The sequence below is a fragment of the Lissotriton helveticus genome, chromosome 1_1 (genome assembly GCF_964261635.1).
Source record: "Lissotriton helveticus chromosome 1_1, aLisHel1.1, whole genome shotgun sequence".
In the NCBI taxonomy this organism is placed as follows: domain Eukaryota; kingdom Metazoa; phylum Chordata; class Amphibia; order Caudata; family Salamandridae; genus Lissotriton; species Lissotriton helveticus.
The window spans coordinates 1,999,750,148-1,999,775,437 of NC_136057.1; the positions used below are offsets into that span (position 1 = coordinate 1,999,750,148).

The 25,290-nt window shown below is 43.4% G+C and overlaps 1 protein-coding gene across 4 annotated transcripts in view; it reads left to right on the forward strand.

The window, feature by feature from the left end:
• The window catches only part of CDC14A (cell division cycle 14A), a 436,445-nt gene that overhangs the window by 22,003 nt on the left and 389,152 nt on the right, over positions 1–25,290 (forward strand). For all 4 annotated transcript variants that reach the window (XM_078644521.1, XM_078644501.1, XM_078644511.1 and 1 more), the window contains exon 2: positions 877–967. In XM_078644521.1, the coding sequence (XP_078500647.1) occupies positions 877–967 (91 nt within the window). The remainder of the gene's footprint in view (positions 1–876; positions 968–25,290) is intronic.

The following is a 25,290-nucleotide window of genomic DNA, read 5'->3' on the forward strand; positions in this document are numbered from 1 at the left end:
GGGACTTCCGGTTCCCCGGTAGGCTGTTTCCGGTTCGGGTCTTCCGGGTTCCAGGTGTTCGGGGTTCTCTGTTTCTGGGAAGGGCCGGTGTCTGGCCCTCTGGTCTCGTACCTGCATAGGGAATAAAGAAGAAGGACTCCCGGTCGTCAGAGACGCAGGAGGGTTAGAGGTCGTGGTACCCCCACACGGGTGTCGCCCGGTAGAGGTAGGTGGTATCCCCCTTCCACATTCCTACATTGAATTGGGTCCACATTTAATGAACTACGTGGCACACAGGCTACATAATTATTTGCTCCAGTTCTCCCTTTATGCCGCAGTTTAGAATCGGTACATTGTGCATGAAATCTGTATACTCTGCACATTTTATTGCAGGATGAATAATAATATAAAAGTATTTGTACATTTTCTGTGTATTCGGTTGGCATTGTCTGTCTTCTTCATATAGACCAGGAGGCTTACAAGCAAGTATGACTGAGCGAGAATTGTACCCAGAGCCAGGCTAGCCTGCCGTTCACATGTTCATTATGCATAGTAAAGAAGATGTAGTTTATTATACGATGCCTCTGCCAAGACATGATCTGCAGAAAATGAGATTGATTTAATTTCTCGAGTGCAGCAGAGTGAAATGCCTTTCGAGGCAGCCAGTCTGCAGGAAAGAAACCAATTACAGCCAGCATTCATCGACTGGTCTTCATGTTTCCCTCTAGTATAACTTGCAGGTGTCAACAATGCACCGTGTAATGGAATAAGCATTGATCCAACCAAACAGTGTCGCGGACCTGACCACTCCGTGCATTATTTCTCAGAATTTATGCTCCAGGATTTTTCAGATCTGTCGATTGTGTTTTCAATCTAGTTTTATCAACTGTCTTTCAGATCGATTATATTTTGCAACTCTGAGGAATAAGCCAAAGAGCACCGGCAACACCCACTATTTCTGTACGGACGAAGAACTGGTCTACGAAAAGTAAGTGCATGGTGCTTTGATGTCGGTTGCATGTAATTAATGTGTTGTGAGTGCTCCTTGGTTAGATGTGATTGATTGTGATGTGATTTAATTAATGTCTGTGGTGGAAGAATCAAAATCACCTGGATGAGCTATGTATATTCTTTTATTTACTGTTTATAGGTTTAGTGCAATAATTTATTACGGAGTTGCGATAAATTGTTGCCTTGTTTTTGGTTGGGCTGGTAATGAGGACTTCTTCAGTTTTGTTTTTGCAAATGAGCCTGTTCTTTTCAAGGGAGTTTGAATGAAAAGTGGGGGGTGTCATTGAGGCCAGATGGTGTCTGGCCTCAGAAGCATCTTTTTCATTATAACATATAAAATAATGTCATATATTGGAAGGGGAAAAGTGGAACATGTGAGGGTGTTTACTGTATTATGGCCTTTAAGCTGTTAAGTGTTCCAGATAAAATTATCTGGATTTGCAATAGGCAGATGAATGACTCCAGAAGAATCCGTGTTCTTCTGATATATAATGTTGAAAATAACACCCCACAAGATACTGTTTTTGTGCTAGTTAACCCGTTTCATGCGCCCGCGATTTTGCGGAAGTGCGGCACTTCTGCAAAACGGGTGGGACCTCGTCGGCAGCACTGGGCAGGTAGTGCTGCCGTCGGTCATGGAAGGGGTTAATATCTCCAAATATTTGCGTGTCAGAAAATAGAATTGAGCCATGACCCCTGCTCCTACTAAGTTATCTCAAGCAAGGCTCCTCCAGGCCCGTCCAGTAACGTTAGTTTGGTTCTGTACTGACTTCTAGTTTATATTTCAAAATAGAAGTGAACATTTATGTAGCACACCTACAAATGACGAGTTATATTGTGGCACTGTTAACCTATGATGACAACAGGAAGATACTAATTTGTCAACTTTAGAAGGACAAACATCTGAGTTCTCTTCACTGTGATTCGCACCGATGAAATTGGTTTGTACAGAGGGAGCCGTCTTGTAAATATCGATTGTCTTTGGTTTGTGCTTCTGCTTTTTGCTTTGGCATGATAGACTTGGATAGAGCTTTTCAGAGTAGGTAAACTTTATATGAAGCCAACTTGTTCCGTGGTGAAACCCTGACCAATAATACCAGTGTGGAATATCCTATCAGAAGCCGGCTGTTTCAGCCATTTTTGGACTCCATTATCAAGTGACTCGTGTTCTAGTGTTTATATATTGTGTTTAATACAACAAATTCAGGTTTTAGATGTATGGATGTCTGCAATCAGCTGTTTAACTTGAGGTGTGTTCCTAATGGGCAGGCCAAAAAGTAGGTCTTTTCAGCCAATATTCAGGTTCACTGCATAAGAGGTGCCAATGTACTTCAAGGTTCATATACATAGAGCCCATCAGTGGCTTCGTGTACCTTGAGAGCAAGTTGCCTGCGTGGTTTGTACTGACCCTGCTATTATGAGATCACTGAGAATTTAACTCCTGTCCCAAAATGTATTAAGTTCTGGCATAAGGCGACTGTGGTGTAACCGGGGATGTATGATTATTCTGCACACAGTATTCTGTTGTAAAATAAAATGGAAGTTTCTAGTGAAGAGCTGTCGAAAATGGGGTTTAAGAAGCAGTTATTGAGAAAATTAACTTTTGTGTGCCTCGAAATGTCCAACGCCATTACACTTCTTACCAATAATTTAATTTTGTTAAGGATTACAGTTATAATAAAATGCCTATGTAAGTCATATGGAACAAATGTCGAGACTAGTCTCCAAGGTCACTTTTTGAGTTTACAGACACTTTTATTTACATTCTCACTTACCTAAACTATCTTCTTCACCATTATGAATCTTCTTTGATTTTGTAAAATTGCGCTGTGCAAGTCAAACAGGTTACAAGCAAAATGCATTGGCTGGCAGTTAGAAATGAGGGTCACTAGTTAGCAATGTTTTGCGCCTTGTCCAAGAAGAGACCCTTCCTTCTAGTCAGGATAAGGGAGTTACACTCCTAAAATAACCCCTGCTCACACCCTTGGTAGCTTGACATGAGCAGTCCGGCTTATCTTAAAGGCAGTGTGTGAAGCATTTGCACATAACCAACAGTAACACAGTGTAAGCACTACAAAAGTACACCACACCAGTTTAGAAAAATATCCAATATTTTTATATACTTGAGACAAGACGAAAAAAAGATATAAATCCACAATACAGTACTTAGAAATCTTCAGTTATCAAAATAAACGTGAAATAATGTTCCTGGAAGTCAATAGCACTGTCTGGGGCTATCCAACGTTGTGAGGAACAAATTCCAAACAGATCTGGCTGACCGCAGAGTCGCCGGTCAGCTATGGTGTCGGGAAGACCCACAAAACAGTAACTTTAGAAACGCAGGCCGTTGGTGACCTCGCATTGAGCTCTGAAAGCACGGCGTCGGTTCCGGTGTTCGGTGCAGGAGTCGTTGGGCATGTGAAGTCACACTCGTTGCAGATTGAACTCCTCGCGGTTGAAGTCAGGAGCGATGGCTGCAGGTCATCGGGTGCTGCAGTGCGACGTGCTGCGGTGTGGCGTGCAATGCCCATGGGTCGCGGTGCAAGCAGCGGCTCGGTGGCGGTGTCAGATGGTGTCATTCTTGAGCCCAGGGTCGCGGTGCAAAGTGATGTGGTGCTCGTTGCGGTGCTGGCAGGTCACGGTGCAAGCATCGTCATTGTTATTGCTGAAGCGCTGTCGTCGGCCGACGAACTGGAGTCAACGGCGGCGGTAGGCCATGGCTCCGGTGCGGGATGAGGACTGTGCATCCTGTAACTTTACGAGCAGTGTCCTTGTACCATGGTGCAAGCAGCAGCGTCGATTGCCGGTGTGAAGCGTTGTCGTCTGGGATACCAAGGCGACGAGGCAAAGAGAGGCAGTGCCCACAGGTCACGGTGCAAGCATCGGCTCGGTGGCGGCGTCAGCAGGCGTTGTCGGTGAGATCAAGGTTGCGATGCGCCAGTGCCTTATGCGGTGCCTTATGCGGTGCCTTGAGGACACAGAGTGGGCAGCGGTGTCGTAGACTGTGTCGGGTTGCTTTTTCTTCTGTTGCAGCACAAAACACAGTCCCCAGTGCTGAGGGCAGAAGAACTTGAAATCTTTGCTGTTCCTGAGACTTCTTGAACAGGGGGCACGCTCTACCTCAAGCACCTGGAGAAACTCACAAAAAGAGATTGCAGAAAGTTCAAGTTCAGTCCTTTCACTGCCCAAGACAGAAGCAGCCACTGCAGGCCAAAACAGCAAAGCACACAGCAAAGTGGTAGTTCCTCCTCCCAGCTTCTCCAGCTCTTCTTCTTGGCAGTATTCTTTGTCCAAAAGAGTTCTAAAGTTCTGGGGTCTGTGCCTCCATAGTTATACCACCAAATCCTTTGTTCTCTGAAGGCAGAGAGTGTCTGTATCCAGCCAAAACCAGTTCTGTCCTCATTGGTGCAGCTTCATGGCAGTGGCAGAGGGTGGAAACGGCATTGTGCAAGGCAGACCAGGCCCATTCAGGTGCAAGGAAATCTCCTCCCACTACTCTAAATGCAACCCAGGTCTATTCAGCCCAGCCCTGACCCATCAGACCTCTGGAGCCGCGGCCCCTCCCCAGCCCCTGTCATCTAAAAGCCAGACATGCAATACGCAAATCTAGCAGAGGCACACTGGATAGTTAGGCAAGAAAATACCTACTTTCTAAAAGTGGTATTTTCAAACACATAATGTAAAAATCACCCTCACTAAAAGATACATTTTAACATTCTGAGTTCAGGCATACTAAACGTTATTTTCCCACCTTGTTCCCAGGGCCGGTTATGTTTATAAGATGTTGTAAACAAACTCCCCATTCTGTCCTACGGGAACAGGCAGCTTTGCAATATACTGTAATTCACCACCAGGACATATCACACACAGCATTACATGTCCTACCTCTAACATACCCTGCACCCTGCCCACAAGGGTACATTGGGCCTACCTTTTGGGTGACTGCCATGTAGAACAAGCATTTACAATGCAACGGTTTCGCCTTAGGAAAAGTTTGAGCTATTGGCATTGTAAATGACAAAATTTGTATTTATGTGTTGGTTTTGAAAACAGATAAATAAATGGCATTGTCCTTTACATTGCCAATAGCTCTAACTTTTCCAAAGGCGAAACCGTTGCATTGTAAATGCTTGTTTTTCATTCCGCTTAAAGCCCTGGAAACAACACCATATCACAGTCGCCTCAAGTCCTAGCACTGCATCATGCATGAATCGTGCCCTCCACTTTTTCAGATTGCCTATGTGCAGGGGCATAGTGAACCCTCCGCCACCCCACCCCTTGCTTTAGGAACCACAGCAAGGGTGACATTCTTGATGGGCCTCTTCTGTCTGGAACTCTGCAGATGAAGGCTCAGTTCATAATTACTATGAAAAGGTTGGCGAGTGAGTAAGTGAAGGGATGGATGGATGGATGGATTGGTGAATGAATGATTGAAAAGGTGAATAGATGGATAATGGGCCAAAGGATGGATGGATGAGTGAAAGGGTGGATGATCTGTGAGTGAATGGGTGGATGGATGAGTGAAACGATGGATGAGTGATAGGGTCAATGGATGGATTCACGAGTGGATGAGTAGATGGATAAGTGGGTGGATGGATGGAAGGAAGGATGGCTAAGTGAAAGGGTCGATGGAGAGAGAAAGGGAGGATGGATTGATGACTGAAAAGGTGAATGGGTGAAAGGATGAGTGACTGGATGGATGAGTAAGTGAAAGGATAGCTGGATGGGTGAAAGGGTAAATGGCTGGATGGAATGGATTAGTGTACGGATGGATAGGGTGAAAAGGTGGAGGGATGGATGAGTGAAATGATGGCTGAAAGGATACACAATGGATAGGTTTGCAAAAGGATGAATATGTTTGGATAGAAATGGGATTACTTATATACTATTGTGCGACCTCCTTTGATGTATCTGTAAAACCTACCTTTTGTCCCGAAGATTTGTCCTGAATTTTGACGCCCTGTCCTGAATTTTGACCCTTTGTCCTGAATTTTTACACTCACCGTCCTGAATTTGCACCCATGACAGTTGGTCACCCTAGTTCAAAGTCTGGGGATAAAAAACAGTCCTGGTCCCCAGGAATAAGTGCTGGTGATCATCACCTGCAGGTACCGCGCACACCAGGCCCTGCTTCCCTTCTGAAGTCGCAAGACGCATGCACGCACATTTACTGTCTGTCACCAAGGCACGTCTTTCGGAAAGGTAAAAATACACACATGAAAAGTGATTTCTGTTTATCTGGCACGAGTTAAATCCCGGGGGATTTGGTGTTTTCTGAGATTTTACGGATTATGTTCAGTGAGGAAACTAATTAAACTCAACGAAGAGGGAGAGATGGAATCCTACAGGGTTTAGAAATGCGTGGTCACATCGCAGCTCTCAGAGCGGCTGTGTCAGTCACACAACAGGGCCAGTCACTCTGACATGTCAGTGGTGCTTGGAACATAGTCAGCCTGATGCTTCTGGTAGGGCTGAATCGAGTCCCTTTACTTGGTGCTCGGAGGCCTGTAGGGCTGCGGGAGGGTCAGTCACGTCAAGCTGGTGTTTCCAAAGGGCTATCAAGGTTCGGGAAAGTCAGTCACGTGTCAGGCTATTAAATGTGGATTTAACGGACGATGTAGTCACGAATGTCCTTTTTGACACAAAGAAAACCACCCACCTGGCAGTCAGCTGGCTGGCATCCGTCGAGCTGGGTCTGGTGGCGCGCTCCCCCCGGTGGCTGATGGAGAGAGACCCGCGGGCATCTGCGAAGGAACCAAGAATGGATGTGAGCGCCCCAGGCCGAGAGAGGGAACAGAACAGCCTATAGTGGAAAACAGAGTCTAATATGTTCAAAGTAATGAACTGAAGTTAATTGACAGGGAATGACTTGATGCGGATGAAAATGGACGAGTGGGAAAAAAGTGCAGCACAGTGGATAAACGTGGTAACCTGTGAGGCACTATATAAACAGAGTAACAAACAACAACAGTGGGAAATAGTGTGAAAACTTTGCATACTAAGGGCCACATGCATAAAAAGACAAGCACTCACCTCGGGAACAACGGAGGCCCAGCACGGAGCGGGCATTTCGGCAACCCCGCCCACGGTAATGTGCGCTCGGTAACACATGAAGCACACGGACAGGGGGGGGCGGGAATGGACGGGGGGGTGGGGGGGCGGGAACGGAAACAGAGTAACAAACAACAACAGTGGGAAATAGTGTGAAAACTTTGCATACTAAGGGCCACATGCATAAAAAGACAAGCACTCACCTCGGGAACAACGGAGGCCCAGCACGGAGCGGGCATTTCGGCAACCCCGCCCACGGTAATGTGCGCTCGGTAACGCATGAAGCACACGGACAGGGGGGGGCGGGAATGGACGGGGGGTGGGGGGCGGGAACGGAAACAGAGTAACAAACAACAACAGTGGGAAATAGTGTGAAAACTTTGCATACTAAGGGCCACATGCATAAAAAGACAAGCACTCACCTCGGGAACAACGGAGGCCCAGCACGGAGCGGGCATTTCGGCAACCCCGCCCACGGTAATGTGCGCTCGGTAACACATGAAGCACACGGACAGGGGGGGGGGCGGGAATGGACGGGGGAGCGGGAACGGAGAGCGGGAGGGGGGTCGGGACGGCTTCCTCCGTTGGCGGTCGGCCGAGGAATGGCCCAAAAAACCTGGTAAACAAAAAAAAAAATAAACCCCGCCCACGGCCGCGATGACTACACAGAGGGAACGCCCATGGAAAAAATCTCGGGAACGCCCCTGAATCTGGTCCGTGAATGACGGACAGATCTCTGTTCCAATGGCTAGCCTCCATTTATGGAGCTAGCCAATGGGACAGGGGGGCGTATTCCAGAGTCCTTACTGAAATCAAGAGATTTCTCCTGGAGCGGAGCTTACGCTCCGTTCTCCAGGCGAAACCTAAAAAGGGAAGGTTGGGGCCTAGCAAGTGGGTGCACTTGCCAGGTCGACATGGCAGTTACAAACTGCGCACAGACCCACAGGTGGTTGGTCTAAGTTACCTTTTCAGGGCTACTTCTATGGGTGGGACAATCAGTGCTTCAAACCCACTAGTAGCATTTGATTTATAGGCTCTGGCACTCTCAGTGCACTTTACTAGGGCCTCACCAGTACATAAAATATGCCAATCATGGAAACACCAATCAATAACATAATTTACAACCGGAGCCCTTGCACTTTAACACTGAACAGCAGTGAGAAAGTGCGCAGAGAAACTAAACCAGCAAAAACAGAGTCTAAACCTAGAGGTCCAAAAGCAACAAGACAGGGGAAACACGCCAAAAGATGCCAAGTCTAACACTGGCTATGTGTCTTTATCTCTGAACAATAAGCAATAAAGATTGGTGAAACCTTCTTGAGTCTGATAATTATTGATTGTGTACAAATTACTACATGACAGAAAAGGGTCACAGTTCTGAAATAAGTAAAAGTTCCTTCTTCTATATGCATTTACTTTGAGAACCACGCCAACATGCATGGACATTGAGTTTTAGACTAAAAAAAATTCCACTGTACTTTCCCAGATTACATTCATAAATGTCACTGTTCTAGATTTACTACAGGGGTGTATTTTTACGATTCAGTGTTTGCAGTCCATGCCTATAGATCTTCCACATGGGAATGCCATACCTTAAAATGATCCGGGTAGGGTGTGCGACTGCGGCGTTCATTTCGGAATCTTTTACAAGCATGTTTTGGCAGTTGAAATGTAATGTTTTTTATTGAAATGGGGGATGGAATATATCTGTTGTTTCCAAATGTTGGTCTCTTGCCGAAATCTTTTGCCAAGTGAAGACAATTGTTTTGAGTCTTATGCTAAACGTAAGAATATTTTTTATGTTCTCCTCATAATGTTATGTATGGACAAAGTTACAATGAAGGAAATTCAAAGTGACATGCAGTATCTTATCATTATCAGCAGTCTTTCTAGTGCTAAATTGTAGCGAAGTGATCTTCCAAAGTCTAGAGTTCTTGTGGTCTTTGTATATGTTTAATTAACCGCACGTCACCGGTTTAAGTCCTTGTGGGCCCGCTCAGCCTTTCATCCCCCAAGATCGATAAACTAAGCATGATCGAGTTGTACACGAAACGTGATTAGCTTGACCCATGGGTATGGCATTAGTTTCCTTACTCTTGTATATTGGATCATTCGTGTACCAAATTGCTGCTTTGTATCTAGGTGAACAAGGACAGTCCGGAAAAATGACAGCAAATCATTTGCTCTACTCACCGTTCTCTTAGGTTGCCTTCCCATTGGTCCCTTCCATTTTGGATATTCAAAAGGTTTGACTGGACTATTCAGTCCCTTTCCCTACCTAGCTTGGAATGTCTATGCACGCTTTGGCCTTGCGTACAACGCACATGCCTAACAGATTTACGTAATATTGTATGTTGTAAGGTCTGGCTACAGGCAGCTTTAGATATTTTCATATTTTAGCCTGTCATATAGACACAGTGCTATTGACTAATGGTGCGTACTCATTCATTTATTTTACTTTGCTGTGACAACAATGTTTGATTTACAGCATTTTGTGTTCACATAGTAAAGGCGTGTGTGCGCATAGGCTTTATGGAATTAAAATATGGATGTGGTTCAATAATCACTCCCACTCCAATCGCAATCCCGGAAGACGTTTGGACTCTATTTGTGACTACATTATATGCTCCTAATGGTCCAATGGGGGATACATGTAATCTCGCCCCAAATAGTGAGCAAAAAATAATACTCCCTACTGACAAATCCATAGCTACCGTGATAATGAGTATGCGCTCTTCCGGAGCTATGGGTCCTGATGAACTCCCCATGTCAATAATTAAGCAGGATGTTACTTCTTGGAGTAGGATTCTTCTTCCAATATTTCAAGCATGCTTTTTATCTAGAACTGTCCCCGAATCTTGGAGGGGAAGTATATTAATCCCGATATTTAAAAAGGGTGACCGGGAGATGCCATCTAATTACCGTCTAATAGCTCTATTAGACTCAATAGGGAAAATTTTCGCTAAATGCCTTTTAATGTTAATCATGGAATGGGCAGAATCCAATAAGATCTTACCCATGGAACAAACAGGTTTCCGTGAAGAGCATGGAACGCTAGACAACCTGACATTATTGCAGGTGATTACTGACAAATATGTTCGTGTCCGTGGTGGTGGCATATACGCCGCATTTATAGATTTCTCCACGGCGTTTGACAAAGTGGATCGTCCAACGCTGTGGAGAAAGCTGGCTGTATTGGGTATGCCCGGATACCTACTTGAATTGGTTAGGTCTCTGCATTCGAACACATGGTGTATGGTGCTACAAGGTGGAGAAAGGGGTCTCACTCAATCCATCCCCTCCCAGAATGGGCTCAAACAAGGGTGCATTTTGGCGCCTATACTGTTCTCTTTATATACGGCCGACCTACCAACCTCAATTACAGCTTGTGAGGGACTAGCCCCAATAATTGGAGGGTCTGCAATATCGATCCTAATGTATGCAGACGACATACTTGTTTTAGATTTGACCCCGAAGGGTTTATCTAATCGTCTACATGCACTGAGCCAATTCGCTGTAGCACATCATATGAAAATTAATAAATCGAAAAGTAAAATCATGTGCATTTTTGGTAAGAAAAAATGTAGGTCAGGAAGTTATAATTGGTTTATTGGTGGACAAAAACTCGAGGTGGTTAAAACCTATACCTTTTTAGGTAAAATAATATCTGCAAATCTTAGTGAGAACCCCCACATCGAACATAACTCTCGCAAAGCACTGGCCCATGGCACAGGGTTATGTTCGCTATATAATGCCACCGGGAAGAGACATTTTTCTCTCTTTCTGGATATATTTAGAGCAAAAGTTCCCGCTACTCTACTATATGGAATTGAATTAGTGGAGTTGAAACATTGGGGATTTCTGCAAAAAATGGAAGGAAAGGTATTGCGGAAAATTTCATCTTTTAACAATGCTTGTTCTATATCTTCATGTAGGTTGGAATTCGGACTCCGAAGTTGTTGGGTACAGGGGCTGGTCGCTCTCGTAAGATGGGTAGCCTGCTTGGCCAGAGGTAAATCTGGTACCCTAAGAGAAGTTATTAAAAAAGAACTATTGGGCAATTTTAACGAGTTCTCGTTATTAGTAAAAAGCTTTAGGAAAGCAGTAGCTCTGTTAGAGTTGGATGAGAGTACCTTATTTTTACTCTCACCCTTAGAACTAAAGTCTAAACTAAAATGTATATCTTGGGAACTCTGTTATAAGTTGGATATCCTTGCCCAATCAAGTCTGAAAGGTAGGGAATTACTTCTAAAAACATATATTCCAAGGCAGACCCAACAATACCTGATTTGGAATATTCCCCATGGAGTCCGTAGACTATGGTACCTTTTACGACATGATTTGCTTCCACTTAATTTACTTTTAGCAAAATGGTATGGGGGATCTCCATTATGCTATCTTTGTAATAGTGCTGTACAGGATCGTAATCACGTCTTGTTTATTTGTCCTGCATTGCGCTCTTTGCGCCATAAATGGTTAAAACCAATCTGTTTACATTTAGGAATTGTAAATGCAAAAATGTTCTTCCAAGCACTTTACTGCCCTCCAAATGAAATGTTTTGTTGCAGAATTTTTAAATTTTTCAAAGGGTTCTTAAATATTTATTAATGATGTACAGTGAGAAGTTGATGATTGCTTTACTCGCCGATAATGTAGTGTTTTTCCTCTTGTTGTATGTTGCTATTTTTCAACTATTTTAATTGTATAATGGTGTGTTTAATTTTATGTGGCCCTCTTTGAGAGCCAAAACATAATAAACTTTTTGACTTTGACTTTGAATTAAAATATTGACCTTTTGTCAAAAGTATCTACTATACAATATATGTGTAATAGGCCTTTTAAGTTCCCCTATTACAATGCAGACCTCCTCTTCCGATCCCTTTTCATAACTTCTTTCTTTGAGGGTACATCTTAACTCTGCTAATGCAATCTTTTCAGCTTGGGGCCCTAGTCCCAGCTTCCATGTTATAATCCACCATGTTGCTTCATTACGGGATTCTCATTCTAAGATACTTGGGTGTAACACACCAAAAGTCACAACTATTACTGAACGTTCACACTTAAAAATACGCCAGACAAATTGGCATTGCCGATATTTATTTCTTCGAGACAGGCCTAGATGTCGGCATTGATATCTTGATGGATGAATGGATGGGAGTGGTGGTTCATATTTGCATGGATGGGTGGATTTATAAATTACCACATACATTTGCCATTCATGGTGAAAATGTGTTGCGGATTTTAAGCGATTTAGTGCATTTACTAAATTGACTTTTTGCTGCAGTTCATGCTGGGTAGTGGTTACTGACTGCCGGTAACTGTTAACCACTTCCTCTTGGTCTAGATTTGTGCTCTTGCTGCACTGAGCAGTAGCACAGGCTGTGTTTATGTGCCAGAAGCCGGGTAATAGGCTGTTGAGATAAATTACTCTATTCCGATGCAGTACTTGGGTTTGTGGAAATCCAACGTATATCAATCACTCCCTTTCAGTTAGGCATGCTGTAAAATGTGCATTAAAAAACAAATAGCTTTTGGCCACTGAAAGGAGGGGACCTACTTTCAGACAAAGCTCCAGTGATGTATGAACATCTAGTTCAAGTGGCGGAAGACCTTACCACCATTTGCCCCTCACCGAGCTGTGATCAGGACACCTTAAGTCAGACTCCCTTATACATGGCTAGTAGATTTAGCATGAATGCATATAAAGGGGCAATGAAGCCAACCCTCACACAAGCATGTGAAAAAGCACGTGACTGATTGTTTTATAGCACACAACTAGGTCTCCTATGTCAGATCTGTCGCCTGACACCTGGACCAACAGATGATTTTGCTTGGAAATGTGCAGTTTTCTAATTTGTTTTCACCTCTCCTTTTGCATATCCTCTTTTCCTGTAAATCAGAAAGGAATTTTCCGCTGTTTCACTTTTCAAATTTCATGATGGAGGTAGGACTTTTTAGTTGGATCGCTGCCCAGGCAACTCCATTGGCTTCCTCCAGAGGTGCAGCTGCTTTTCTAGGCGGCTTGTCTTGCTTTCAGGAAAGCCCGTTTTGGTTCGCCTCTTACTAATCAGGCAAAAGAAATACTGTGGAGGTGTGATATTGGCATGCCTGTCTTGTTGAAGCTCCAGCATTTTGACAGCGCATGGTACTAAATTTTAAAACAGTTTCTTATGCTGTGGGCCTTTCCACCTTTTACTAAATTTGGAGTGAGACCCACTACCCAGTTTTCAATAGCGTGGATACCCTGTATGAGGACTGTTTTAGTTCTATAACGGGATGCGCTTGATTGTAGCTCACTTTCATACAAAGTGAAAGGGGTAAGTAAGCTCTAAATAAAGACAAACCCATTTCAGCTCCACTACTTCATGAAACCTGCAGCTTACTCAACGAGCTGCGAAGGTGGTAGTTGATGAAAGAATCTGTAAAGTGATAAATGCACACAACCCTTCGTTGAGTTAGAAGGCGGGCCTCGTCGTCGGGTGATCACTGTTAGCACTGAGTCCGGATAATGGTGCCCAAGTTTCCAAGGACCTTACAGGGCTGGGCAGGGTTTCTGGTTCACATTTTGACCTTTACTTGAACCCCTGCCGCAAGTAGGCCGCTGTCCCCTCAAAGAAGTTGCAACACAGAGTTGTCAGTAAAGTTTGAATTGACTCTCCTTCGCTGGGCTCGGGACTTCTGTCTCCATTGACAGCCATTACTAACAGTGCCTGACAAAAAGTAGCCGCACAGACACATTGGTAATCTCATCTCGGGAAAGTAAATGACCCTTTTAACACCACAGAGACCCTTATTATCTTCATCGTCAATCTAGAACCTGTGGAGTACATGGCGCGGAGTGCTGGCTGTCAGTTGTGCAGAGAGTAATACGTGCTTGCTGAAAATCTGCACTTCAGGCCTGGAGCCGCCATGAGTGACGGGCCCGCTGTGCACTATTCTTAGCCACCGAGGAACAGCATGGCGTTCGGTGCTGTTCCAGTGTAGGGTGACGCAGATTCCTTTGCTTTGCGCCTCAGCCACCACAAAGGCAGTGCTGCAGGTTACAATTTTGTATGTCAGACAGCTTGTGTTGGAGCACAGACAAACAACTGCATTTTGTCAATTCATATTTGCTTCGTTGTCCTAATTTGTGAGTCTGAAATAACACCATGTGGGTGGTTGAGAGGAGAAAAGGACGACTACTGCTGTTTTGTTTGGCCACCAGCTTCAGTTAGGGGCTACTGGTTCAAACGTGGTCCTATTAAAACTTGTCCCAGGGTGAACCTCCACTCCACACTGGCCACCTTGCCGCCTTAGCCCTTCTTGAGAACTCCTGTGGGGAGGCTCTGGAGTGAGCCACACTGGTCTGAGAAGCAAGTTATGTAACCGGCACACAGTGCTCTCCTTTAAATGAGGTATTTTACGCCGCAAGGAGCAGGCGTGGTACTTGGCTTCTAGGGCTTATCTTGTTTTTTAAGTTGACGCCTGCTTTTTATTTTCATAACCTTTGACTAAACTTTGATTGGGCTGTTTTTGAGGAGGCATATGGCAGTGAATTACTCAACACAGCACATTAAATTACTCAAGTCTATTGCAGGGATTTTTAGTTTCGGTATTGGTCATCTACCAAGTGTTTGTTGCTATAGAATTGTGAATATTTTTCTAATATGTCGTCTTTTGCCACCTCTAGGTCTATTTTATGTCTTCTGCATGGGATTTGAGATTTATCTCATGCACTGCTTTAACAAGATCTTAATCTCTGTTCTGTGCTAATCTTGCTCTACTGTGGACTTCAGAGCTGGTCGCAGTAGTCGTTGGTAACTTTCTGAACAGTGGTATCACAACTCCTCATTCTAATGTTAGTCTCTTCTGTTTGTGTGATTTAGCTACTTTAAGGTCAATTCATTTGAAGACTGAAGACCTCCCTCTTGTTCAACTCCTTGCCACCATTGCTGCCCCATATACTGCTGTTTAGAATTAGGAGCAGCAAATTAGAATTACTGAAACGTAGGGTTGCCTCAGTAATTCAGATTGGCTGCCATTCAGTCAATCAGAATTGTCTCCATTTGTAGACAATTTTGTTTGGCTTCTGGTCAGCCGGTCGGAATACGTCAGGCACCCTGATGCATAGACTGCCCTTTGCAAGGTGAGTGGTGCTGATGGGAGATCTCCCATTTGTCTTCTGTTGCCTGGTGTTTAATATCGCCCACTATTACACACATTTTTAACATTTGTAGATCCTGGAAATGAAAGTTTGAATAATGATTTTCTTATGAAACTTGTGGAGCAAAGTACTTATATTTTAACCATCTCCACGCCTAACACAGCTACCCCAGACTGTGAATCGTCCCACTTCTCACCAGACCCCAGAATAGTTTCAACTATTTACAGGACTTCCCAGGTAGGTATACACTGTAGATACTGATCTTAAAAAAGCTTCTCATTTCTTCCCCCAAATTGATTATTTTCTCACACATACCACCCCTACCTACAAAAAAGCCCTGTAAAGCCAGACAAGGTTGGTTCACTTCTCTGCACTCCCACCTCTACTTGCACCACATGAACTTGTATTCTTTTGTGTGCACTTTAAATGCTCAGACAAAAGTTGTAGGTGCATGACTGTAACTTAATTTTTTTCCAAACTTAGAGAGTTACAACTTTGTGGAAGTGCACCTATTTTGAATTAAATGTCACTGGCCACTACTGGCTCTACTCGGAACTTCTTTTACACTACCTTAAGCATAGGATTTGCATACTCTACACGTCCTATGTGTACGATATGCACACATGTTAAAGCGTGAATTCCAATAGCGTTACTTGTGAATTATTTTTTCCCAGCGTAAGTCTCACATTGATGCACACAAGCTTTGTAAAATAGATCTCCAGACGTGTTATCTAGGTATCGTTTTCTTTTTTTTTTTTTTTTTGGTGGGGGGGTTTTTCGGGTGGTGGGATAAGGGAATATGTTGTAAAGTGCTCACATTTATTTCCAAGTGCATTTCAGAGAAAACAGAGACCCCCTTCCCAGTCTTTATGGTCTCTGTCACCAATTCATCTGATATGTATTGAACAACAACGTTCAACAGTGAACCTAGAACACCGCACAAACCTAAGCATTTTTCTCTTGGACACACCAGACTTTTTTTTTCAAAGGACTGTCTGCCAGACAATCTAGTCTGTTAGTGTTGTTTAAAACTGGAGCATTATTTTGCTTGATAATTCTTTAAACAGAAAAAAAGCTCTGCACAATTAAATATCAGATTACATTGTCAATGATTCCAGCAAACAAAACCTATTAGACAATCTAAAATTACTAGATCAAATATTTCTCAAAATACTCTTTGAGTTCGTCTAACAGCTCACTAATAACTACTTGCAAAATGGAAATAAATGTACGTATGGAAGTGGAAAATGTTTTCAAAGGCGTTTTAAAAAAAAATATATGGAGTCTTCAGTCGTTCCTGCTCGCAGATAAGGACACACTTTAAGCCAGGGAAAGGTTTAAAAAAAAAAAAAAAAAAAAAAAGAATTGTACGCGTATTGGTTATTGATGATCGAAATTGTTTACCCTGACCATAATGCAGCCTTCCAGGGGCATGCAGTGAGGATGCATTTGGAGAGGAGAGCTATGATCATAGTAGAGAGCATTGGTGTCTGTGTGACCACTGCATGGGAACCATCACATGGCCCAGGGTGAATTTGGGAAGCGTGGTTGATAACTCATTCCTTGGTTCCATCCAGGGTGAAAGTGATGCATGGAAACTTTTAATAATATTTGGCCACTCAAAAATGTTGCACTATTTTCAAAAAGAAGACTGGGCATCTGAATAGAAAAAAACCTTCAAATAGTTCTGTTTTAGTATTTTGTAATTGAAATCCTAGTGACCCGTCTCATGCAGATTTTGAAGATTTACCTAGCTGAATGCTTCTTAGGAGCCTGATTTCAGGACTGGGTTGCCATCTACGAGCACTGAAAGTAACTCTGCTTTCCTTTTGCCCATAGGTCCCCGCCAGAACCCATGGCCTTTAAGTGCAATGCAGATCTCTGCTTCTGTTGCACGATCAACATATAACCTACACATTTGCTGCAGGGCAGAGTGCCATATAGAAAGCATTAATTGTGCGTTGAAAAAAACTACATTTGTTAGATGATCCAACGAGTTAAGTGAATTTACCACAGTAAGTAGTGTCTTGAGGTGTCCATTACATAGGATTTGTATGGACATTTCGTTAAATGCCAAGAGGGTTATATTAGCTGAAAGACCCATGACTATCTTCCATAACTGTACAGCGAAGATGTTTTTCTTCCACTATGAAAGATAAAATGAAGTTTGTGGAACATTAATCATTGTCTACTGAACGATGAAGGTTCAAGCCTCCTGCAACAACTCTGAAGGTCATGTACGCAACTCTAGTCCGTCACCTCAAAGGAGCAGGGTTGGATGACCATGAACATCTTCACGCCTAAAAACATCATCCATGGTTTCAACAGATGCACAGCCGTGGCCCGTGAAGGGAGTTTCGGAGAGGGCAGAGAGGCGGTGCGCGGCGGGGGAGGGGCAGGGTGGGGGGTGCTAAAAACCGGAGTATGGATAATTGAAGGTAAGTAAACAATTTAATTAATAAAACTCATTTTGTAGCGCGCCCTGCATCGCAAAATGCAATGCAGGGTGCGCTACGAAATATGTTTGATTTATTAAATTGTTTCTTACCTTCAATTATCCATTCTCCGGTTTTTAGCACCCCACACCCTGCCCCGCCTCGCCTCTCCGCCCCACCATAACTCCCTCCACGGGCCGTGGCTGCAGATGCAGTCTGCCACTGCCACCCCAAACCACAAAGACTGGGTGCAACCAACCTGGTAGAAACCGAAGTGATCATTTGAACATTTCGGTCACAGTCATGCCTTCCGTATTGGTTACAGCAAAAACACAAATAATTTCATGACTGTTATAGTAGTTAGGCCTATATTTTCCTTTAAGCTGCATTTCTCCACCCCACCAAAATATACATTGTTTCTGCAAATAGTGCAGAGGAAGAATGGCAGCACCCTTGCTTCTGCTGACACAGACTGATGGGTTGTACTGTTGGAGGAACACGGGCAAATGACAAATTGTCCTGCTGGCACAGCTAATGGGGCCCCTGGCCCTGTTTCACAGTAGCACTTTATGGAATTACCTGGCATTGAGGATGTCTACTCGTGCGGTAAAGCTCACCCAGAAAAAAAACAATCTAGATGTGACCACCAGAGATATGCGGAAGAAGTAATCAAAAGTGCAGCAAAAAAGTAGGCAAAGATCACTAACTTGGCTAGACTCGGAGCAGAATCTGCTCAGAGTCGACATCGGACACAACATTTGGATTAGCGGTGAGGTATTTTTAATCACTGGAAGTTGCTTGGCTATAAAATGTAATATTTAAAGATCTAGTGAGGTTGCCGGTTACCTCATATACTCTTTTATACTGTAAGAACTGTGACGAAGAAGAAGGGCACATACGATTTGTTATCACTGTTTAATAATAAAAGATTTAATCTTATCAAAATGAGTCGAGTGATATTGGTCCAGAACATTCTGTAGGGCCTACCTCTAGTCTAGACTCAAGAAATGTATTTAAAGTCTTAGAACTGCAAAAATGGAAAGATGGATTTCAGGCAAGCATTCTTCATAATTAATCTCCATGTGAAGCTCCCAAAATGGTGCACCTTCTTCAAATGCCCATTCAAATACATGTTTTTTCACCTTACTTTGGATTTAACTCTGTTTATCATCAACCTGTATTTCACATCTCTGGGCCCTAAATGGATCCAGAAGAAAAGACAGTTGGGCCAAGCCAACATCTTTTAGTTGTAGGATGGAGCGAGCACCAGTGTACATTCAGACTGCTCTCATGCATTTCAACCGAGAGATTACAAAAATTACGACTGGGCAAGTACCCAAAGTATGTCCCCTGGAGGTGCCACAATGTCAGTGGTCCTTACCTTTATGCTGACCAGTTGCAGTCCAGATTTGGTTGAGTGCACCCACGTGACAGCGCCCACACACTGTACTCCCTGGGCTCACCAACTGGTAGTAGAAAACTAGGATAAAAGCGCAGGGTACCGTCCTACAAAGTTGTTCCTGGAACTATCAGAGCTATAAAGCTAATTCATATGGATGCCTCCTAGGGCAGCTGACCAGAGCCTACAAGTCACTAACTAAGACGAGGGTTGAAGGGGGAAACCAATATGACCTCCTTAAGCTGAAAATGGACTGATACAGGCTTTTTCAAAACCATTGGAGGGAGGCTGGGTTGATATATGCTCCCCACCCTCTCCTTCCCGGAGTGTGGTCTTGTTAACTTAGTTTAACCTTCGTTCAGTTTTGTGCTGCAAGGAACTTGTGATGCTTGAATAGCTCACTTCTTCGCAGTGACCTCCTCACATGCATCAGTGAGCTTCATCTTGTTTTTTCTCTCACTGGTCAGTGGCCTGCTCCTCTTCTTATAAGAGACAGTACAGCATCGCCCGTCTTGAAAGATAGTTTGTGGCAACAGGGCATCATATCTGGCAGCTTCGTAGAATATTGGTGAGTTCCAAAGTCAATAAAACTACCTGCTGTATGGGGCCATTTTGTATTGTGCTTAGTGGGCTGTAGTGGGCTAGTCATAGCACAAACTTTAAAACTTGAACAATATGCTAGTCTCAGATGGTGTGAATCTTCCAAGACTATCTAACAGACGTGTAGAATTGATCATATCAACTGGTCCAACTAGGTGTATGTGCTTTGACTTACAACAACTTTTAAATCTTTGGTTGGTTGGGGGACACCTGGCACAGCATAAGAAAGGTGGCTCCAGTGTTATGAGAGGCAGAAATGTTTCGGTTTTAGAAAGTTGTAGATCTCCTCCTCTAGCCTGACCTAGTGTTGGATATCGAGCCAGTGGCTAGATGAATGCAAGTTGTTGTCATGTTCAGTGGAAGACAGGCCTACCTTTGTGTAAGCAATCACCATGACCTCCATGAGATACTCTGAACCTTGCACGTGGTACCTTCAGCACAGAGCATTCAGCAAACCATTGCTAGGATACTATGAAATGTAAATGTTAAAGTAACTGTGGCCCTGCGACTATTATTAGTCCCTGGGTCACTAACCATGTCTTTTCACAATCTGTAGCCTCAGGAGCCACTAGCCACCCTCCACTATTGTTAAGGGTACGCTTTAGATGACCCTCAAGGCCAGCAGATCCTTGACCACCACTGGTGAATGTCACAGAATTAATGGAACACCTCCATTGAGCCTGCATGTTGAGGTAACTGATGGAAAATGCACAGTAAGAACAGAAAGTTGAACGCATGGAGGTTTCCCAGCTTTCCCAGCCAAGCAAGAATTTTTTTTATTCATGCAATACTTTTCCTCCTCGGGCTACCAGTGAACCACCTTTGAACCTTAGTTGCAGAGTTTCGAGATGTTAACACAATTTACAGAAAGTAATGAAAATTCGTGATCTGGATGAAAGTGAACATACACTGTTTGCAATTAGCAAAACCAGGCTGGATGAGAATGAGCCTTTCCTGTGAACTTTACTCACCTTGATATCCAGAACCTCAGAGGAGCTGGTCATCTGGGCTACCATCTGAGGGTTATTTGTACATGCAACAGAATTGTTTGGCATCACCATTACAGAAGGGGTTATTGGGCCGGTCTCTGAATAGGGATGCTGATTTCAATAAGCATCATAGAGGTTGCACTGTCTCAACTCCGCTTGTGCATCCAGGACTCTAAAGTGTTTTGAGGTAGATGAACAAATGAAATTATATTGGAGTATTAATGACCAATCGAAAGAAAATAAACTGAAATTGGATTGTTCTTCCATTTGTCCCTCTTCGAGAACCAAATCCTTCATCCACCACGTGTTTGTATGTATAATATGCTGCCAGATATGGCTGGGAGAGACATGGGGTTGGCTCACATATATTTAATTGAGTCTGGGAGTTCCCTTTGGAGAGAGATTTTAGAGAGGAATGGTTCTTCCTGGCCTTTGTGTTCATCCTGAACTCCACCCATGCAGAAAAGAATGGTAGTACTTGTGGTACAGAAAGCTTTCTCCCTCTGTAGTGAAGCTTTCCTTTGTGACTTCTATGGGACTGTGAAGTGCCACTCTTGCCTATTGCAATCCTAAAGCACTGTGGTTGCCCAGGTGAAGCCTACATGGATTTCATGAAAATGACTGATGCCTGCTTAGAACCATACTAGGGCACGCTACCAGTGTTACATCGGGAATCAGGTTTAGGCTTTCACTGTAGCGTGGCGTGTAATTCATCAATACCTTTCAGGGCCATGACTTCCGTTGCTGCTGTAAGGGGATACAACTGTAGTGCATCTTGTCCAACCAGTTCAGGCATTACAGTTATCTGTTGTGCCTGCTTCATCTTGATTTTTCTACTCGCCTTCTTTTATTCTAATTGATGCACTTAAAATCCAGAGTGCTGTTGGAGCAGTACATCTAGTCACTGAATGCTGTAATTTCTCAGTCGAATGGTTGCGGTTGTGTTGAGGCTTCCATTGTTGTCCTCTTACTAGCCCAATCTTCAGTCCTGCCTGTGACTTGCGAAGATGCTGTTGTGGGCTTGCATGTTAATCGTTGGCCTGGAGCAAGGAGGCCAGCCTTCTATTTGTTTCTCGTCTTGTGATCCAATGCGATCCTAGGCAGAAGAGTTCACTTCCCTGTCTCACTTAAAATCCCTAAGCTTTGAAACTATGGTAATTTAGATCCAAGGTACGCATACAACATTTACATTGTTGCATCGTTTGAGTGAACTTGGTGGGTCCATTTTCTAATTATTGAGGTAGAGAAAAATTCACGTCTGGTGCCACGACCAGGCAAGATGAGACGGTCGCCTAGAATGCCACCAGAAATGGAACACCAGATGACCCAAACAAATACAATATGGGCCTATTGCCATATGGGAGAGAAGATGCCAAAAGGTGCACACCCAGAATGCAAAAAATCATTGTACTTGCCTCATAATTAATTTATTTTACCTTTGTGTGCTGTACTAGGGCTCAGCAATGTATGTCCTCGTGAATTGACTTTGTAATACCATTTAGCAATCAGTTGAGACCATATAATCTTTGATGTGGGAGATATTAATCTGTCACATGTTAAATAGACACAAGGTTGGGTTAACTTGCCGGTGATTTAGGACTAGTGAGCTAGTGAATCGACTACCCTTCTTGAGTGTTGTATTGCAACATTTATATAATGCTTAGCCACCCCTATGTGAGACACTGAAGTGCTTGCCTTCATGGGTGACATGCTACGTACGCCATGTAGGGTATGTGGTTGGAAGTGTGTTGTCTTTGTTTTGGTCTTGTATGGGAAGTGTATCCATGTTGCACCTTGGACCACTGAGGTGTCGTTATCATGGTATGGGGTGCAGCACTTAGCAGTTTGATCGATGACGTGTAAGAGCTGGGTAGAACAAATACATAAAGGAATAGTCTTCTCAAGGGCTCTATGCTCATCCAGAAACATTTTTTTATGTCTTCAACCTGTGTATTAGTTAGCATTTTAAGATCTGTTTCCACGAACATTGATGCACTGGCCCTGTTCTTCTCTAATGTTACAGATAAAGTGGTCCTAGACGTTTTATTCTAAATATGGTTATTTGTACTTATTTAGCTATATATAATTTCTAAATACCCAGGTCCTTGGACTATCATTGGGTCACCCCATATATAGTAACCTGTTCTTCTCTAAGACATGCTGCGGAGACTCTGGGTGTCCCAAACAAGGCTTCGATGTGTGACAATAGTGAAGCTAAGCAAGGAACTGTGTTGGTTGGGGAGAAACATGCAAATTGCTATTCTCTTAAAATGTCGCCCTGCGTGCAACATGGTCTCATTCAGTCTTGGAGGACGAGGATGGACAGGGCGTTTCATTCTCGCTAGTGGTGTGGGTGTTATACCAGCCAGTTACATGTGTGGTGCACCTTTTTGATCCTCTAGCAGCGGGGAGGGCCCTCTGCATGACGTGCAGTGTTCAGTGAATTTCTAACGGCGTGACGTGCTCTTTCCCTCTCCCTTCTCCCACCAAAGCCCTAACATAACATAGCTATACTACATTTGATTGACTGCTTGTAGCTCAGACCTACTTGCAGTCTGTTTCATGATTTCCATATTTATCCTGTAGACTCTGCTGTTGTAGAGGGTTTCATTGCTTGCTGTGTCTTAACGCTGAAAGCGTTGTACGACAGATTATCGCAGACATAACCTATTATGTAGGGTTGCATGGCTGATAGCATGTGGTATTCCCCACATGTTACATATACAGAGTACCCAACATGCACAAACTAACTTGCAGGGATTGAGAGCTGAAATCCTATTTTGTGTATTGGCATAATGAAATCACAAATGTACAGGCAGACACATCGCTGGCCAAACCGTATCACTCTTTGCTTCAGTTGCCTCATATACCAAGTTTTACTATTGCTTGGAAACTGGCTTAAGGGTGATATTAAGTGGTTTGTAAATAAACGTGCGCATTGGCAGTGTATGCTGGTTTCTTTGAGGTGTTATGTTTGATCCTGGTGCTTCAAACGTGGCTGTGCAGTAATGTCTGGACAGCCTGTTCATTCTTTGCCAGCAACACTTACTATAACAAAACTAAGGAACTAAGGACTTTAGGTGTGAAAAAGTTAAATATCTGTAGAAAACTGCAGGTCTGATGGTGAGCAACAAACTAATCCCGTACCAGAGGAGACAAATATTATTTTTTCAATAAGCAACTTCAGTCGATTATGAGGAAGACACTTATTTACGACTCCATGGAGAGACAAAATGAAGCCACCGTGATTTTGTAAGAAAACATGCTAAAACTCCATAATGTCGTGAGACCTCCCCAAACAAGAAGACCACATCAGGGTGACTTAGACCTATCCTGATATCCCCCTCCTTGTACAGCCGGGGAACAATGAAATTCTAATGGAGGTGAGAGAATAGGCAGCTAAGAAAAGTGAAAGTTATCATGGTGCTCAGTTCACTTGTGCTGTATGGGAACATCTGTTGTGGCCGGGTTCCACCTAACTATAATTGTAGGCCTTGTAATTTAGAAAAACTCAAGCAGGCCAGGTAGAGGATACTGGCTTGAGCTCCTGATGGCATAAATTATTCCCATAAATTCTGCAAGTTACTTCTACTAGCAATTATGGAGGTCTAACGTCTGGAAAAAATAAAATTTGTTTACCATTTCGCATGACCTTGAACTTCCGAGTAGCCCTTTTCATTACCATATCAAGTTGTTTGGTCTCCTGTAAAGTGAGTAGCATATGCACTGGGACACAACTGCATCCCATCGACCTCTTGGTGGCAGGTATGTTGCATTTTTCAAGAATACCGTGAAAGCACCGTCACTCAGAGGCCCTTATTATTTCAAAAAGCTCTCAGTTGACATATGAAGGTAGACCCCCTTTATTGTTCCAACTCAGTTGTCTTCTTCTAGGTACCATTTTCCAGGCACCTTGTAGATGCTACAGGAGGCCTTTTACACTTAAAATAGATACAGTAGTGTGTTGTTGAAAATTAGTGAAACCATCATTGTTTCCTGCAGTTTAATAACAGCAATGTGGATGCCTCCACCCCTGCCACTCTGGTCACCGAGGCCTCCAACATGACCTCCAACTCCGACACTTTGGTCTTGACATTAGTCATCTTGTAGAGATACTCAAGTCATTCCATTAGAGCCTTCTCACTGACTGTGACACTGGCTCCTTTATCTCTGTTTAGTTCTGCACTAAATGCTGGTGGGCCAAACCAACAGTAACAATGAATGAATTGCTTATTATAATATATTGCACATCATTTACCTCGGCAAGAGGTGTCCAGGCACTATCCTTAAAGGAAAAGAAAAAATGACAGACGGACAAAAGACAGCCTTACAGTTAAGGCAAAAAGGTAAGTCTTCAATTGCTTACAAAAGCTTAGAAAATTATTTTGTGCTCTCAATGATAACGGTATGGTGTTCCAACCTTGAAGTTATTACTGAGAATCTTCTCCTATTCCCACTTTTCTTAAATTTGAAACACAAAGTTGATATTGAGATGCTGATCTCAAAATCTAATGTCATATGGCAAACAAAAAGTGAGGCCATGTAGTTGTCAATTCTTGTATCATGGTGTGTTTTGTGGCATACACTTAGTGTCTTAAAAAGGCTCCTATTTACCACTGGCAGCCAGTGAAGCTTGTGGAGATGATTTGCGATTGACAATGTATGGTTTAGTAGTGGCTGTTC